General features: G+C 65.9%; 4 protein-coding genes across 9 annotated transcripts; 2 read left to right on the top strand and 2 right to left on the bottom strand.

Moving 5' to 3' along the window:
* Positions 1–956: 956 nt before the first annotated feature.
* WDR24 (WD repeat domain 24) lies at positions 957–5999 on the top strand. 2 transcript variants are annotated; one of them, XM_044233201.1, is made up of 9 exons: positions 957–1273; positions 1490–1981; positions 2975–3152; positions 3296–3968; positions 4505–4623; positions 4701–4822; positions 4918–5022; positions 5102–5442; positions 5588–5999. In XM_044233201.1, exons 2-9 carry the CDS (start codon positions 1501–1503, stop codon positions 5939–5941), a joined length of 2373 nt encoding a protein of 790 aa, XP_044089136.1. In that variant the 5' UTR covers positions 957–1273; positions 1490–1500; the 3' UTR covers positions 5942–5999. The 2 variants fall into 2 exon arrangements, with proteins under 2 accessions (XP_044089136.1, XP_044089137.1); XM_044233202.1 differs by having other exon boundaries at positions 957–1981; positions 5654–5999.
* Positions 6000–6217: 218 nt separating this feature from the next.
* JMJD8 (jumonji domain containing 8) lies at positions 6218–8525 on the top strand. Of its 2 annotated transcripts, none has more exons than XM_044233041.1 (10): positions 6218–6333; positions 6406–6504; positions 6677–6725; positions 6805–6901; positions 6988–7056; positions 7152–7271; positions 7353–7420; positions 7495–7629; positions 7711–7807; positions 8385–8472. In XM_044233041.1, the coding sequence occupies exons 1-9, from the start codon at positions 6218–6220 to the stop codon at positions 7789–7791; spliced, it is 834 nt and encodes a 277-aa protein (XP_044088976.1). In that variant the 3' UTR covers positions 7792–7807; positions 8385–8472. The 2 variants fall into 2 exon arrangements, with proteins under 2 accessions (XP_044088976.1, XP_044088975.1); XM_044233040.1 differs by having other exon boundaries at positions 6228–6333; positions 7469–7629; positions 8385–8525.
* On the bottom strand, positions 7840–10252 carry STUB1 (STIP1 homology and U-box containing protein 1). Its single transcript, XM_044233039.1, has 7 exons — positions 9991–10252; positions 9226–9424; positions 8975–9140; positions 8673–8760; positions 8486–8542; positions 8289–8405; positions 7840–8210 (listed from the first exon to the last, which is right to left on the bottom strand). Exons 1-7 carry the CDS (start codon positions 10147–10149, stop codon positions 8085–8087), a joined length of 912 nt encoding a protein of 303 aa, XP_044088974.1. The 5' UTR covers positions 10150–10252; the 3' UTR covers positions 7840–8084.
* Positions 10253–11738: 1486 nt separating this feature from the next.
* Positions 11739–14315, bottom strand: RHBDL1 (rhomboid like 1). 4 transcript variants are annotated; one of them, XM_044232641.1, is made up of 8 exons: positions 14222–14315; positions 13585–13746; positions 13144–13368; positions 12921–13069; positions 12722–12834; positions 12547–12647; positions 12406–12466; positions 11739–12194 (listed from the first exon to the last, which is right to left on the bottom strand). In XM_044232641.1, exons 1-8 carry the CDS (start codon positions 14258–14260, stop codon positions 11977–11979), a joined length of 1068 nt encoding a protein of 355 aa, XP_044088576.1. In that variant the 5' UTR covers positions 14261–14315; the 3' UTR covers positions 11739–11976. The 4 variants fall into 4 exon arrangements, with proteins under 4 accessions (XP_044088576.1, XP_044088575.1, XP_044088577.1 ...); XM_044232640.1 differs by having other exon boundaries at positions 11959–12330; positions 13585–13743; XM_044232642.1 differs by having other exon boundaries at positions 11959–12237.
* Positions 14316–14392: the final 77 nt, after the last annotated feature.

Genomic DNA, 14392 nt, shown 5'->3' on the forward strand with positions numbered 1-14392 from the left:
TGCAGTCATCGCACATAATATTAACCTCCAAACGCCCGGCTGGCTCAGTCGGTGAAGCTTCTGCAGTCAAATGCTCTACCACTGAGCTATACCCCCTTGGTGAAGCTTCTGACTTTGGCTCGGGTCGTGGCCTCCGGGTCCCGAGATGGACGCCCCTCGCCCCACTCACGCCCGCGCGCTCTCGCTCAAACACGTCCATAAACCTAGCCCAGGCCGCCAGAAGGACAAAAATGCGCCCTGCTTCGTGCGTCGGGGACCTGAGCTCACTCCGGAGAGGGCGGGTACACCGCGGAGCCCGCAGCGCAGCAGGGCAGACAGACTCCACGCCAGGCAGGGAGGCTCCGAAACGCTCTCGGGGTGGCGCCGGCTGCGGAGCAGCGGGTCCTGCCGGGCCCTGGAGTCTGCGGAGACCCGGGCAGCCGCGCGCCCCGCCTGAGCAAGGGGCCAGCCGCGTGCGTAGGACGGACGAGCAGGACCCGGCGGCCGAGCGCCTCGGAGACCCCCTGCTGGATGCGAGGGCCCAGGGAGGCCGCGGCCTGCAGCGCTGAGCGCACAGCGCGCAGCGGCGGCCGCGTCTCGGAGCGCTCCGGGGGCGGTGCGGGCCCCGGAGCGGCGGCCGCGGCCGGCGTCCCGGGGAGACGGCTGGAGGGATGCGGGGCTCGGTAGGGGGGCTGGGCTTGTCGGCGCAGTCGGGCACTAGCATGCAAACTCTGTGGCAAAGAGACCGGCCGCTGAGGCGGGACCGGGGGAGCCCCGGGCAGCGACTCTACCTCCGTTTAGTTCGATGCCTCCGCCTCCACTAGCTCGGCTCCCTGACCCGGAACGTTTGCGGCGCGGGGGCCCGCTTCCGGTGAGAGGCGGGCAAGACGGGGCCACTTCCGGCGAGCCGGGCGCCGGGGGACAGAAAAGCAAAGGGCTGCTTCCGGCACGGCGGTTCCGGCCAGGCCCGGCCCGGCAAGTTTAGGAGAGGGTTGTGGTGGTCGCGGAGGGAGAGGCTTCTCCAAGCCCCCTGGCCGCCGTCCCGCTGCCTCCGCTCCCCCGCGCGCGCCGCCGGCCTCCGGCCAGTGCCCTCAGGCTCCCTGAACGGCTCAGTCCTTGGCGTCCGTGTGCGTCCCCCGCGCCTCTCTGTCCCTCCCCGGAGGCTCCCGGACGCACCGTGTGGACCACGGGAACTTCCTCGCTTCCTTGCGGGGACTGACGGACCGAAAGACCAGGGATCGCCCCGATCCGCTTTTGGGGGCATGGAGCGCTGGCCCGGGCTGGGACGGATCAGGTAGGGGCTCCCCGGAAGGCAGACCGGCCGGCCGAGCTGCGGGACAGCGATGTCTCCTCATTGAGGGGCAGCCCGCTGTTCTGGACGGGCTCGCCAAGACTGACCCGTCCAGGACAAAGGCATCCGGGGGGACCCAACCAGGGTGAAGGGTCGGAACTGACAGGCCCCACCGGGCTGATAAGCCCAGCTCTCGTCACCGACCTCCTGTCCCCCCAGCCGGCACAGACATGGAGAAGATGTCCCGAGTGACCACGGCCCTGGGTGGCAGCGCGCTGACTGGCCGTACCATGCACTGCCACCTGGACGCGCCGGCCAATGCCATCAGCGTGTGCCGGGACGCAGCCCAGGTGGTCGTGGCCGGCCGCAGCATCTTCAAGATCTACGCCATTGAGGACGAGCAGTTTGTGGAGAAGCTGAACCTCCGTGTGGGCCGCAAGCCCTCGCTCAACCTGAGCTGCGCGGACGTGGTCTGGCACCAGATGGATGAGAACCTGCTGGCCACGGCGGCCACCAACGGCGTGGTGGTCACCTGGAACCTGGGACGGCCATCCCGCAACAAGCAGGACCAGCTGTTCACAGAGCACAAGCGCACGGTGAACAAAGTCTGCTTCCACCCCACCGAGGCCCACGTGCTGCTCAGTGGCTCCCAGGACGGCTTCATGAAGTGCTTCGACCTCCGCAGGAAGGACTCCGTCAGCACCTTCTCGGGTGAGGCCCCGGAGGCGGGTCAGGCAGGTGGAGAAGTGCATGGTGGGCATCAGAGGTCTTCACACCTGCTCCCAGAGAGCACTAGAAGAGTGGGTGTGGGTCAGCCCAGGAGGGGCCGGGTATGGGACCAGGGAGAGGGCTGGCCTGAGTGGACTGCAGCCAAGCTGGGCCGCCGAGCAGAGGGTCTATCTTGCTGCCTCCGAGCTCCAGGCCACTTCATGGCAGGAAGCCCACCGGGGCCTCCCCTCCAGGACAGAGAGAGGGTGGAGTATGCTGCCCGCCCTCCCATCCAGTTCTTTTCCCAGCAGACCCAGCTTCTTGACAGCTGGCCTTGTGCCATCGAGGTCATGTCCACCCTGAAGAAACCACACGAAGCATGGGGCAGAATCCTCAGTCGCCTCAGAGCATTGGGGGCCTCCTAAGACCCTGAGCTACCTGCGGTGTGGAAACGCGAGCATCCTTGAAGGCTCTTGGGGTGGCGGTCCGTGGGGGTGGACACAGACCTTTAAGGTCCCAGTCCCCTAGGGCGGACCCAGCAGCTCCAGCTCAAGGTGAAGGGATGCGGCAGACACTGGGGGACCCTCATGCAGGCCGCCTTGGACCTCTCTCGGGGGAGCGCATACTGACAGCATGGCAAGGCTCCCGTTAGCTCAGTGCTCTGACAGCCAGTCCTGGAGCTGCGCCACAGCTCTGTGCAGGGACGGCATCAGCACAATCCAGGGGAGAACCGGGGTGCGCGGGTTTGGTTCAAAAACTACGTGGCGCCTGGCATCCCACTCCCTGGCCTGCTCTACCGATTCTTCTGTGTGAAGCCTCTCTTGCCACCATCCGCCCCAGGCAGGCTTAGGGCTGTCTACTCCTTCTTCTAGGCCTCCCCGCTTTGGCTGCAGACAGGCACGTGGCCGCAGTCCACGGCCTCTCTGAGGGCTCCAGCCTTGGCTGCTCTCTGTCCTAGAGCCTCACCTTCTCCCTCCAATGATGTTCTGCTCACAGGCCAGTCAGAGAGTGTGCGGGACGTCCAGTTCAGCATCCGGGACTACTTCACCTTCGCCTCCACCTTCGAGAATGGCAACGTGCAGCTCTGGGACATCCGGCGGCCCGACCGCTGCGAGAGGATGTTCACCGCCCACAACGGGCCTGTCTTCTGCTGCGACTGGCACCCTGAGGACAGGTGTGGGGCGGGGTGGTGTGCGGGCACAGGCAGCAGGGTGGGACGAGTGGGCTTATGGAGGGCTGCCTCCAGACCTGCGAGGCAGAGTGGGGAGCCCTTCCAGCCCTGGGGAGGACACTGAGGGCTTCGTGGATCTGTTATAGGGGCTGGCTGGCCACGGGTGGGCGAGACAAGATGGTGAAGGTCTGGGACATGACGACGCACCGCGCCAAGGAGGTGCACTGCGTGCAAACCATCGCCTCGGTGGCCCGAGTCAAGTGGCGGCCTGAGTGCCGTCACCACCTGGCTACCTGCTCCATGATGGTGGACCATAACATCTATGTGTGGGACGTGCGCCGGCCTTTTGTCCCAGCCGCTATGTTTGAGGAGCACCGCGATGTCACAACGGGCATTGCCTGGCGCCACCCACACGACCCCTCCTTCCTGCTCTCCGGCTCTAAGGACAGCACACTGTGCCAGCACCTGTTCCGTGATGCCAGCCAGCCTGTCGAGCGTGCCAACCCCGAGGGCCTCTGCTATGGCCTCTTTGGGGACCTGGCCTTTGCTGCTAAGGAGAGCCTGGTGTCCGCCGAGTCTGGCCGCAAGCCCTGTGCTGGTGATCGGCGCCACCCCATCTTCTTCAAGCGCAAGCTAGACCCTGCCGAGCCTTTTGTGGGCCTTGCGTCTAGTGCCCTCAGTGTCTTTGAGATGGAGCCCGGCAGCGGCAGCATGAGCTGGTTCGTGGACACCGCTGAGCGTTATGCCCTGGCCGGTCGGCCTCTTGCCGAGCTCTGTGACCACAATGCCAAAGTGGCTCGGGAGCTTGGCCGAAACCAGGTAGGTGGGGCAGTCCAGGGACCATGGCCTTGGGGGTGCCCCCAACTGGTATACTCGGACCCTACTCAGGTTTCAGCGCTCAGCTCTGGTGGTGGCCACCACCAGCCACCACCCTAGTAACTGAGGGTACCCTGTGCCCTGAAGTGGGCCAGATGCCAGTGCCACCACTGGGGTGCAGGCCTGGCACGTTGTGGTGTCCAAGCCCCCTCTCATGGCTCATTTTGCTTTTGGATTTCCCAAGGTGTCTGACTCCACAGGGGACCACATTGCTTCTCACTGTCTTCCTGAGCCCACGGGCTCACTCCTTGTTCGCTGCCTCCAATTTCTGCTCCTTCCTGTGCCCTCATAGGACAGAGACCAGATTTGCATCTTTGGCATAGGCGTCTGTTTCTCCAGCTGGGGTGGACCAGGACATTGGGTGCCTGGGGCGGCTGAACACTGAGTCTGAGTCTGGCTCTGTCCAGGAGTCAGGGGGGCAGTCTGCATGGGGTGCCGGGAACCGAGACCCCTTGTGAGTGCCCGGCACCTGCCCCTAGGTAGCGCAGACCTGGACCATGCTGCGGATCATCTACTCTAGCCCTGGCCTGGCGTCTGCCGCCAGCCTCAACCACAGTGTGGGCAAGGGCAGCTCTTGCGGCTTGCCACTTATGAACAGGTACATGTTTGGGGGTGGCTCTCCTCGGGGTGGGGACTGTTGGAGCCCGTCGACCCACTGGCCTTCCCTGCCCCCAGTTTCAACCTGAAGGATATGGCCCCAGGGTTGGGCAGTGAGACCAGGCTGGACCGTAGCAAGGGAGACACACGGAGCGACACAGTGCTGCTTGACTCCTCAACCACACTCATCACCAATGAGGGTAGGCTGGGGGACGGACAGGGCACTGAGGGGAGTGGAGCTAGGGCGTCCGAGAATCCGCTCCCGTGCAACGCATCCCGCCTCCATCGTGGGCAGATAACGAAGAGACAGAGGGCAGCGATGTGCCTGCAGACTACCTGCTGGGTGACGTGGAGGGCGAGGAGGACGAGCTGTACCTGCTGGACCCGGAACATGCACACCGTGAGTCGGGGCTCGGGGAGTGGCGCTGGCTGGTGGGGCCAGAGGCTCAGACCTTGCCCTCCCCATCCCTGCTTCACAGCGGAGGAACCAGAATATGTGCTGCCTCAGGAAGCCTTCCCCCTGCGCCATGAGATTGTGGACACGCCCCCGGGCCCCGAGCACCTACAGGACAAGGCGGACTCCCCGCACGTGAGCGGCAGTGAGGCCGATGCAGCTTCCCTGGCGCCCGTGGACTCCTCCTTCTCACTCATCTCCGTGTCACATGCTCTCTACGACACCCGCCTGCCCCCTGACTTCTTCAGTGCCCTGGTGTGTGACATGCTGCGCTTCTACGCAGAGCAGGGGGACGTGCAGATGGCTGTGTCCGTGCTCATCGTGCTGGGCGAGCGTGTGCGCAAGGACATCGACGAGCAGACGCAGGTGGGTGACTGGGCGGGCGGGGGGGGGGTTCCGCACCACCCCCAGGACTGCCCCCGCAGGCCTGCCTTCCCCGCCCCCGCCCCGGTTGGGGGGAGCCCCCAGTGTGCCCGCCTCCAGGCCTTGGCCTCCCGCCCCGCCCCCCCAGGAGCACTGGTACACGTCCTACATCGACCTGCTGCAGCGCTTCTGCCTCTGGAACGTGTCCAACCAGGTGGTCAAGCTGAGCACCAGCCGCGCCATCAGCTGCCTCAACCAGGCGTCCACCACGCTGCACGTCAACTGCAGCCACTGCAAGCGGCCCATGAGCAGCCGCGGCTGGGTGTGTGACCGCTGCCACCGCTGCGCCAGCATGTGCGCCGTCTGCCACCACGTGGTCAAGGGGCTGTTCGTGTGGTGCCAGGGCTGCAGCCACGGCGGCCACCTGCAGCACATCATGAAGTGGCTGGAGGGCAGCTCGCACTGCCCCGCGGGCTGCGGCCACCTGTGCGAGTACTCCTGACCTGCTTGCGCGGGCTTGGCCGGGGCGGGGGCCGCAAATAAAGGAGGCAGCAGCCATAGTCTGAGGCTGCCTGTGCGCCGCCGTCGCGCCGCCGCGCCCAGGCCCCGCGCCGGGCGACTCGGGGGGCGGGGGGCACGTCGCCACGGGTACCGGTCGCAGCCGCCGTCCCCTCTCCCGCGGCCTTCGCGCATCCTTCCGAAAGTGCCCTCCCTTGGGGAGGGCCCGAGGAACTGCTTCCGGGGCGGGCTCTGTTGCCACGACGACGGAGCTCCCGACATGCCTCGCGGCGGCGGGCTCATGGCGCCGGGGGCGCGACCGCTCTTGCTGCTAGTGGTCTGGACGCTGGCGGCTCTCGCCCGACGCGGCCTCGCGGAAGCGGGCGACGGAGGGTGGTGAGCGGTACCGGCGGGCGGGGCACGGCGCGGCGCGCGCTGGGGCGGACCACTGACCCGCTGTGTCCGCAGGCAGTGGCGCGGGCCCGGGGCGCCGGCGGCCCTGACGGAGGAGCAGAGCTGCGCGGTGGAACGTCGGGCCGACCTCAGCTACTCCGAATTCGTGCAGCAGTATGTGCGCCCCCTCGCACTGGTCACTCCTCCTACACCGCAGTGCGCGCGCCCTCGGGCTGCTTGCGGACTCCCCGCCCCGGCTCCCTAGAGCAACCCCCTTTTGAGCTAACGCGGGTGGGCTGGGGCGGGTGGGCGAGAGTGAGACCTGGCCGTGCCTCTGCCCTTCCAGCTACGCCTTCTCCAGACCCGTCATCCTGCAGGGCCTCACAGACAACTCGGTGAGTGCGGGCGCCCCTCCTGGCCACTTGGCACCCGTGCTGGGCCTGGCCCTTGAGTCTTTTCCCCACCCACCCCCAGAGGTTCCGGGCTCTGTGCTCCCGAGAAAGGCTCCTGGCCTCATTTGGGGACAGCATGGTTCGCCTGAGCACTGCCAATACCTACTCCTACCGGAAAGGTGAGCTGCCTCACCCTGCGGCCCAGCCCGCATGCCAGCATCTTGCACGCGGCCTTGGCCAGTCCTCATCAACCCCTTTCCCGCAGTGGACCTGCCCTTCCAGGAGTATGTGGATCACCTGCTGCATCCCCAGGACCCTACCTCCCTGGGCAACGGTGAGTCTGATCTGGTTGGCCCTGGGGTGGGACAGGGGCATCTGGGAGTACCCAGCTGCCAAGATCCCTGCACCTTCTCTCTTCTTTCTTGGCAGACACCCTGTATTTCTTTGGGGATAACAATTTTAGCGAATGGGCATCGCTCTTTCAGCACTACTCCCCACCACCATTTAGTCTGCTGGGTACCACTACCGCTTACAGCTTTGGAATCGCAGGTGGGTACCCTACAAAGGGGTTTTGGAAGAGGAAACTCTAAACTGGGTAGCGTCAGCAGTTGCTCACGTATGACCCCACAGGAGCTGGTTCTGGGGTGCCCTTCCACTGGCATGGGCCAGGGTTCTCAGAGGTCATCTACGGCCGCAAGGTTAGCACACGATGGGGGCTGGGGCTTGGAGCTTACTAACTGCAACAGAGTGACCTTGCTGCTCCCGCCCTCAGCGCTGGTTCCTATACCCCCCGGAGAAGACACCAGAGTTCCATCCCAACAAAACCACGCTGGCCTGGCTTCAGGATATATACCCAACTCTGGTACCATCGGCAAAGCCCCTGGAGTGCACCGTCCAGGCTGGTGAGGTCAGTAGGCGGCACAAAGGGGCCAGGCTGGACCCGGCACCACACCAACTAATCCCTGTACCCCTCCCTACCCTCCACCAGGTGCTGTATTTCCCTGACCGATGGTGGCATGCTACACTCAACTTGGATACCAGTGTGTTCATCTCTACTTTCCTCAACTAGCCAGCTTGGGCGGCTGGTGAGCCCAGCACACACCAGCACACACCCCTATAGTGCTCACAGATTTTATTACAGGACAGCGGTGGCAGCAGCCCACCCTCGCCTGCTGTTTCTGGCCCAGATGTGGGTGGAAGTGGGGCTCGTGGTCCAGCAGCAGAACTGATGAGGACGGGGTTGGGGACACCAGGGAGAGATCTAGGGACACAAACTATGTACAGGGACTGGGAGCTACTGCCCCAAGGCCCTCCTGAGCCAGGGTACTAGGCAAGGCGGGCAGCCCTGGCCCTTGCCCGGCCTCAGTAGTCCTCCACCCAGCCGTTCTCGGAGATGAACGCATCAATGACCTCTTTCATGGCCAGGTTGGGGATGAGCTGTTCCTGGGTCAGGGGGCTCCGGGTGACAGGGTCAAAGTGGCCCACGCGCTGCAGTGTGCAGTGACAACAGGGTCAGAAAGTGCTCAGTGGTTACGGGTCCTGCTCCCAGCACTCACGGGCCCTCACCTGCAGATGCTCCTCGATGTCCTTGCGGTCGTAGGTGATGCCGCTGGGTGTGATGCACGGCTCGCGCATGAGCTCAAAGCTGATCTTGCCACACAGGTAGTCCGGGATATCTCGCTTCTGCAGCACGTGGGGTGACATTAGGCACCGGGATGGGAACAGTGCTCCAATTCCTGCTACCCAGAGGACAGACAGCTTACCTTTCTCTTCTCATCCACCTGGGAGAAAAGCTCATCCATGTCTGCTAAGTACTTGTCCTGCGAAAAACCAAGCAGCTACGCGTGGGCCACATGCCCCATTCCCCTTCCCCGGGCACAGGCACGGGCACCCTCCCGTCACAGGCACACAAACACGCACACATCCACACGTGGGCTGGGGCACCCTCACGTGCTTGGCCTCGATGCAGGCCTGCTGGGCCCGGATGTGGCCATCGTCCTCATCACCCTCATGGTTCCGCTGGCATTCTTCTAGCTCCCTGGGGGTCAACCAGGGGCTAGTCAGAAATGGGTTTGGCCAGAAGAGCTCTCACTCCACCCCAACCTCGGGCTCATTCAGGTCTCGCTTCCCTCCATCTCCTGCTTGCCAGTGTTGGCCTTCAATAAACACCTGTGTTCTTGACTCAGCGTTAACCCTGGAGTGCTGACTTGGGGGTGGGTGGGGCCCTGGAGCCTGCCACTAGCGCCGCCCACCTCTCCCGCTCGGCCACAATGAGCCGGGTGAGGTAGGAGTGCAGCTCATTCTCCTGGTGGATGCGCCGCTCCTCGATGCTGTTCCAGCGCTTCTTCTTGGCGATGCGCAGGGCACTAGGGATGTCATCCCCGAAGTTGAGCCGCTGCTCCTTGGCCAGGTTGTAGGCTAGAAGAACAGGGGCTCCAGGTCACCTGGCCAGTCCATCCGCCTGGTTCCAGGCGCCCCTTAACCCTGAAAGCTGTAGGCCCACCTCGCTGCAGATTGGCAATGGCCTCGTCATAGCTCTCCATCTCTAGCTGGCATTGCCCCAGGAAGAAGTGTGCCTTCACAGACTGCCCGTCCAGTTCCAAGGCCCGCCGGCAGTCAGCCAGGGCCTGCTCATGCTGCTGCATCTTCAGGTAGCACAAGGCCCGGTTGGTGTAGTACACTGCCACCAGAGGATTCCGGGTCTGGGGACCAAGGCCAGGCCAGCCAGCATGAGGGAGTGAGCTCTGCGCCCCTTCGTCCTAGGCCCTGTCCCAGGCCCAGTTTAGAGCCCGCGGCTAGAACCGCGACACCAGAAACTTCTCAGCTTCGAAGCCCCTGTGTACTGCGGGCTGCTGGAAGGAGAACTCCCGGTCCTGAGGCCCGCATGAGCCCACCCTCTTGACTCCCAGTAGATCTTGGAAACCTGTTTCCCAGACCTGGGGAGAGCCCCAGCTTTGGGCCTGGGGTTCTCAAGGAACAAGGATCCCTGGTCCTCGGTCTGGGGGCCTCAAGCACCCTGAAGCTCCCACCCGCCGTACTTCTTCGGCAACCAGCAGTGGCTCGAGAGCCGCAGCCCTGACCCGACGGAAACAAGACCATCACTGAGCTCTCAGGGCCCCAACGCCCCCGCGTACGAACCAAGAGCCTCCGAAGGTCCGGCGGGAATGGCCGGGCAGGGGCTCCGGGGAGGACGCGGGGCCGAACCCCGGGCCCCGCCCCCTCCCCTGGCCCGGACGCCGGTCCCCTCCCCCGGTGCGGGCGCACTCACGATGGCGCGGCCGTAGCAGGCCGCCGCCTCCGGGTACTTGCGGCCCACGAAGAGCCGGTTGCCCTGCTCCTTGAGCTCCTGCGCGCTCGGGCTCTTTTCGGGGCTTCCGCCGCCGGCGCCCAGCCGCGCGCCACCCTCTTTCTCCTCCTTGCCCTTCATGGCGCCGCGCGGCACAGCCTGGGCTTCGCTCCCAGGCTCCGCGTCTGGCCCGCCCTGCGCCCGCAGCCCGAGCCCGCAGCCCGAGCCCCCGATCCGCTCGGGCCCGGTCCAGCGATCCGCCACCGGAAGTTCCGGCTGCGTGGGGCGGGGCCAGCGCGGCGGGCGGGGACGCGCGTGCGTTCCACGGGCAGAGGGGAAAGGGGGTGGAGCCGGCTGGGAGCATGCGCTCGAAGCAAAGCGACCCGCGGCTTCCAAGTCCGGAGCCGCGCCCAGAAAGTGGCCGGTGGCTCCCGGCCCCGCCCCGCACAGGCCCCGCCCCGCACAGGCCCCTCCCCGCACAGGTCCCGCCCGCCCGCGAACATGGCGGCTGTCCGGCCTGGAGCCGGAGGAACGCGATCCTGGTCCCTTACGGGGAGGTGCCGTGGGCGCGCGCGGACCGCAAGGCGCGGCTGGAAATCCCCGACCGTGGTAGGGCGGAGGGAGGGAGGGGCGGTCGGTAGGGCGGACGAGCCCCGTTGCCCGAGTCGCCGTCATCGCCCTTCCCCAGGCACCGAGAGGAGTACCCGCGGCCACCGAGGGCCGAGCGGGGAAGCACGTGACACGAAACGAGCCGGAGCGGCCGCGGGCCTGGAAGCCGGCGGTGAGGGCTTCCCACGAGCGGGCGGGGCTTGGCGGCGCGGGCGGAGCTTCCTGGTGGGGCGGGAACGCTTGGCGAAGTCCACCGCCCGTGACCCCCCAACCCACCCGGGGCCCGGATCGGCCGGGAGAGCTGGGTGTCCCGCAGGATCGCGGCCCAGCCAGCCGGTTCTTGTCCTTGCCTGAGAAATGGGCCCATGGCCGTGTCCATGACACTGCGGGTCCCTGGGAAGGGCTGCCCTGCGTCGAGCTGGTCCAGCCCTGGTGGGGCATGAGTCCGGCTGCAGGGGCTGTGGAAGCGGCGCCTTCGTGTCCCGCCGCACAGTGGCCGCAATTCACCCTCCAGCGCTCCCCGCTGCAGCCCTCAGCAGAGGTGAGGGGCCGTGGGCAGGCAGGGGTGCAGTGTGCAGAGCTGTACAGGAGGATCGAGTGGACAGTGTCTCTGGGTCCCTAGGCCTTCCCTAGGCAGTCCCTCAGGGCCGTGGACCCCCTCACCATGTCAAGGCGGCAGTACTGACATGGACTGTGGGGCAGAAGCTGTGCCCCAACCTGCTGCCGGACCTGAGCCCCAGGCTGGCCATGCCTGAGGACACCACGCCAGCTGAGATGTGCAGAGCGCAGGCTGCCTGAACATGGCTGTGACCCAGGGTCTGCTCACCTGCCCGCAACCTCAGGCCACAAGTTTCCCTGGAGGGCGGGCTGTCCAAGCAGGAGGCTAGCTGCTGCAAGACCTTAACAAATGCTAGAACTCACACCTGACCATGAGGACCACAGCTCCTTCCCACACCCATCTGTCTCTCTCTCTCTCTCACACACACACACCCTTCCCTCACACCAGTGCACACAAGCAAGGGGAAAGCTCGGGTTGTCACATGGAGGGAAGGGCCCTTACACTGCTCAGTGAGTGGGAGGGAGGCCAGGCTAGCCCCCAGAGCCCTGGTACAGCCGCCTGCTGCTGTGTAAAATATTTATTCATTCTCCAAAAAGGCTCAGACTGCAAATCATGGGGGAGAGGCCGGGGCAGGGTCTCCACTGGGGCCACACCTGGGGACCTCCACTGCCTGGCTAGGCAGTCCTACCTCCCCAGGCCTGGGAGGGGGTGGCCAGGGCTGGTGTAAGGCTTGGCCTGAACTTAGTGGGCTACTGGGGACACCTGCCCCCACAGAGGAGAAGCAGTCTCGAGATGTACATTCACAGAGGGAGACATGCAGGCTCGCCTGATGGCCAGCCCACATACGCCTGTGCCCTGGCCTGTGCAGCCCTGGGGAGCCCATCAGGGTGGTGGAGGGATGTGGGCGCCCAGCAGGTCGTAGGCGAAGACGTTCCAGAAGATGGCAAAGAGCAGGAACGTGCCATAGGCCAGCAGCACCACCCACCAGCCGCACTGGTCCCGCAGGCGTTCCTCATAGCTGCGCAGGATGGTCAGACCCATGCTGACCCCTACCACCGCACCTGCCAGGTGTGCCATGAAGCTGGGCTGGGGGCCTGAGGCAGGCAGTGGTGGGGAAAAGCGGAGCCACACGGCCCGGCCCACCTCGGAACTCACTGCAGAGAAAGGCGGCAGGTGGGGGGTGCCCTGGCTGTAGGTTGAGGCCCCCCAGCCCCCTGACCCCTACTTACTGCACACCAAGGCCAGCACCATCCTCAGCAGCTTGTAGGGACACCTCATCCCAGCCCAGTTCTGATGGGGCGTGAGACAGAGGCTGTGAGGCAGGCCTTGCGGGCCCCTCCCCACACCCGCCCCGCAGTCTGCCCCGTTACCATGACGACGTTGGCCAGGTGTGCCGAGCACAGGGCGTAGACCCCACCAGAGCCCCCCACCACAGGGGCCCGCATGTCGGTAATGGAGACAGTCAGGGAGCCTGTGTGAGCAAAGGGAGAGCCATGAGGGCGAGGCTCACCAGGAAGACAGCCGGGGGGCCCGTGCCTGCCTCACCTGCCAGCACGCCGGCCAGGTAGAGCAGGCTGATGCGGAGCAGACCGTGCACCATCTCCAGGGGCACCCCGATCATGAGCTGCAGGAGCGCGTTGAACCCTAGTTGCTCCAGGCTGGCCGTGTGGGTGCAAACAGACGGGAGGTCAGCGGTCAGGCTGCCAACCCACGGGAGGGATGCCAGAGGTGGGCCCCCACTCACCCAACGTGCATGAACATGTAAGTGAGGAAGCGCCAGGCTCGAGCGCGGTGGCCAGGGTGGTACACGAGGGGGCTCTTCATGTACTCGGGGTGGTAGGTCTGCAGCACCCACTTGTTGAGGCGGGCCCCGTAGCACAGGAACACGATGATCTAGGGAGGGAGGGTTAGGGCCAGGCGGGGCCAGGCCTGTGGGCGGCAGCTGGGCGGCAGGCAGGTGGGCACACCTGGGCAAGAGTGACTGAGGCCATGAACACGGGGGGTGGGCAGCTGCGGTGCCGGTAGAAGTACCAGTGGCGGTCCACCTCTCGGGGCAGGATCTCATAGGCCACGTAGCGCACAAACCGCTTGTAGACACCCAGGCCTGGCTCCTCCAGCAGCCCGTCCCGCGGCAGTGCCCTCTGTCCGTTGGCGATCGCCCGCTTAAAGCTGCTTGAGCGCTTACTGCTGATCTGGAGGGGGGTGGCCCTAAGCGTGGGCCACCATACTCCCTGCCACCCCAGAGCCACCCTGCCCCTTGGCCCGCCCAGCTCCTGGTCCAATCGGAGTCCCTGCCCCAAGTCCACACCCCTCCCTGGTGGGCTGCCTGCCCACCCCACTCGGACCAGGCACTGTGCCTGCCAAGGCCTAGGCCCCTGCCCCTGCTATCCACCCGTTATGGCACTGACCAGGTCCACCAGCTCCTGGTAGCAGACTTGGCCCCGTTCGTTGCTCTGGGCCAAGGCCACCAGCATGTCCAGCTTGGCCGGGTCCAGGGGCAGCTCATGGCTGTGCACCAGGCCGGTGAAGGTGTCCGCACCGATGAAACCTGTGTGCTCAGGGTCCAGCTGCTGGGGTGGGGGGGCCATCGGCCAAGGCTTGAGGGTAGGTCAGGCCTCCCAGGCCACAGGGCTGGGCCAGGCCAGCTGTGAGAGGCAGGCTCCAAGCACCCCGGGGCCAGACCTCTACACCGACACAGTCCCAGGAGCCACCAAGGGACCAATGCCTGGGTCCCAGGCCTCCAGCTCCTCCGGCAATCAGGGACCTCCCCACCTCATTTCTGCCCTGCCCATCCTCCTAGAAAGGTAGGGCCGAGGTCTGAGGACGATCTCCCTCCCTCCTATACCTCCCCAGAACCCCTGATCTGGCTCACCCTCTTCTGGGGTGTCAGGCAGGGGGCCAAGGTCGCAGGAGAGGGGGCCAGAGAGTAGGCGCGGAGCAGGGACTGGACCGCGGCTCTCTGGGAGCTCTGTCGCCTCGGCCCAGCCCAGCGGCGGGAGGGCTGCGGCGGGGGCGGTGCCGGCGCCCCCCACCCACCCCACGCACCTGCTCCTGGATAAGCTGCAGCAGCGAGCTCCTGTCCATAGAGCCAGGCGGGGCCGGGGGCCGGGGTCGGCGGCCGCGGCCGGAAGGGGCTGCTCTGCGGACGACTCCGCTCCGCCCCGGCCCGCCCGCTCCGCTCCGCGCCGCGCCGCGTCACGGAGCCAGAGCCGCCCG

Source organism: Neovison vison, chromosome 14 (genome assembly GCF_020171115.1).
Source record: "Neovison vison isolate M4711 chromosome 14, ASM_NN_V1, whole genome shotgun sequence".
In the NCBI taxonomy this organism is placed as follows: Eukaryota; Metazoa; Chordata; class Mammalia; order Carnivora; family Mustelidae; genus Neogale; species Neogale vison.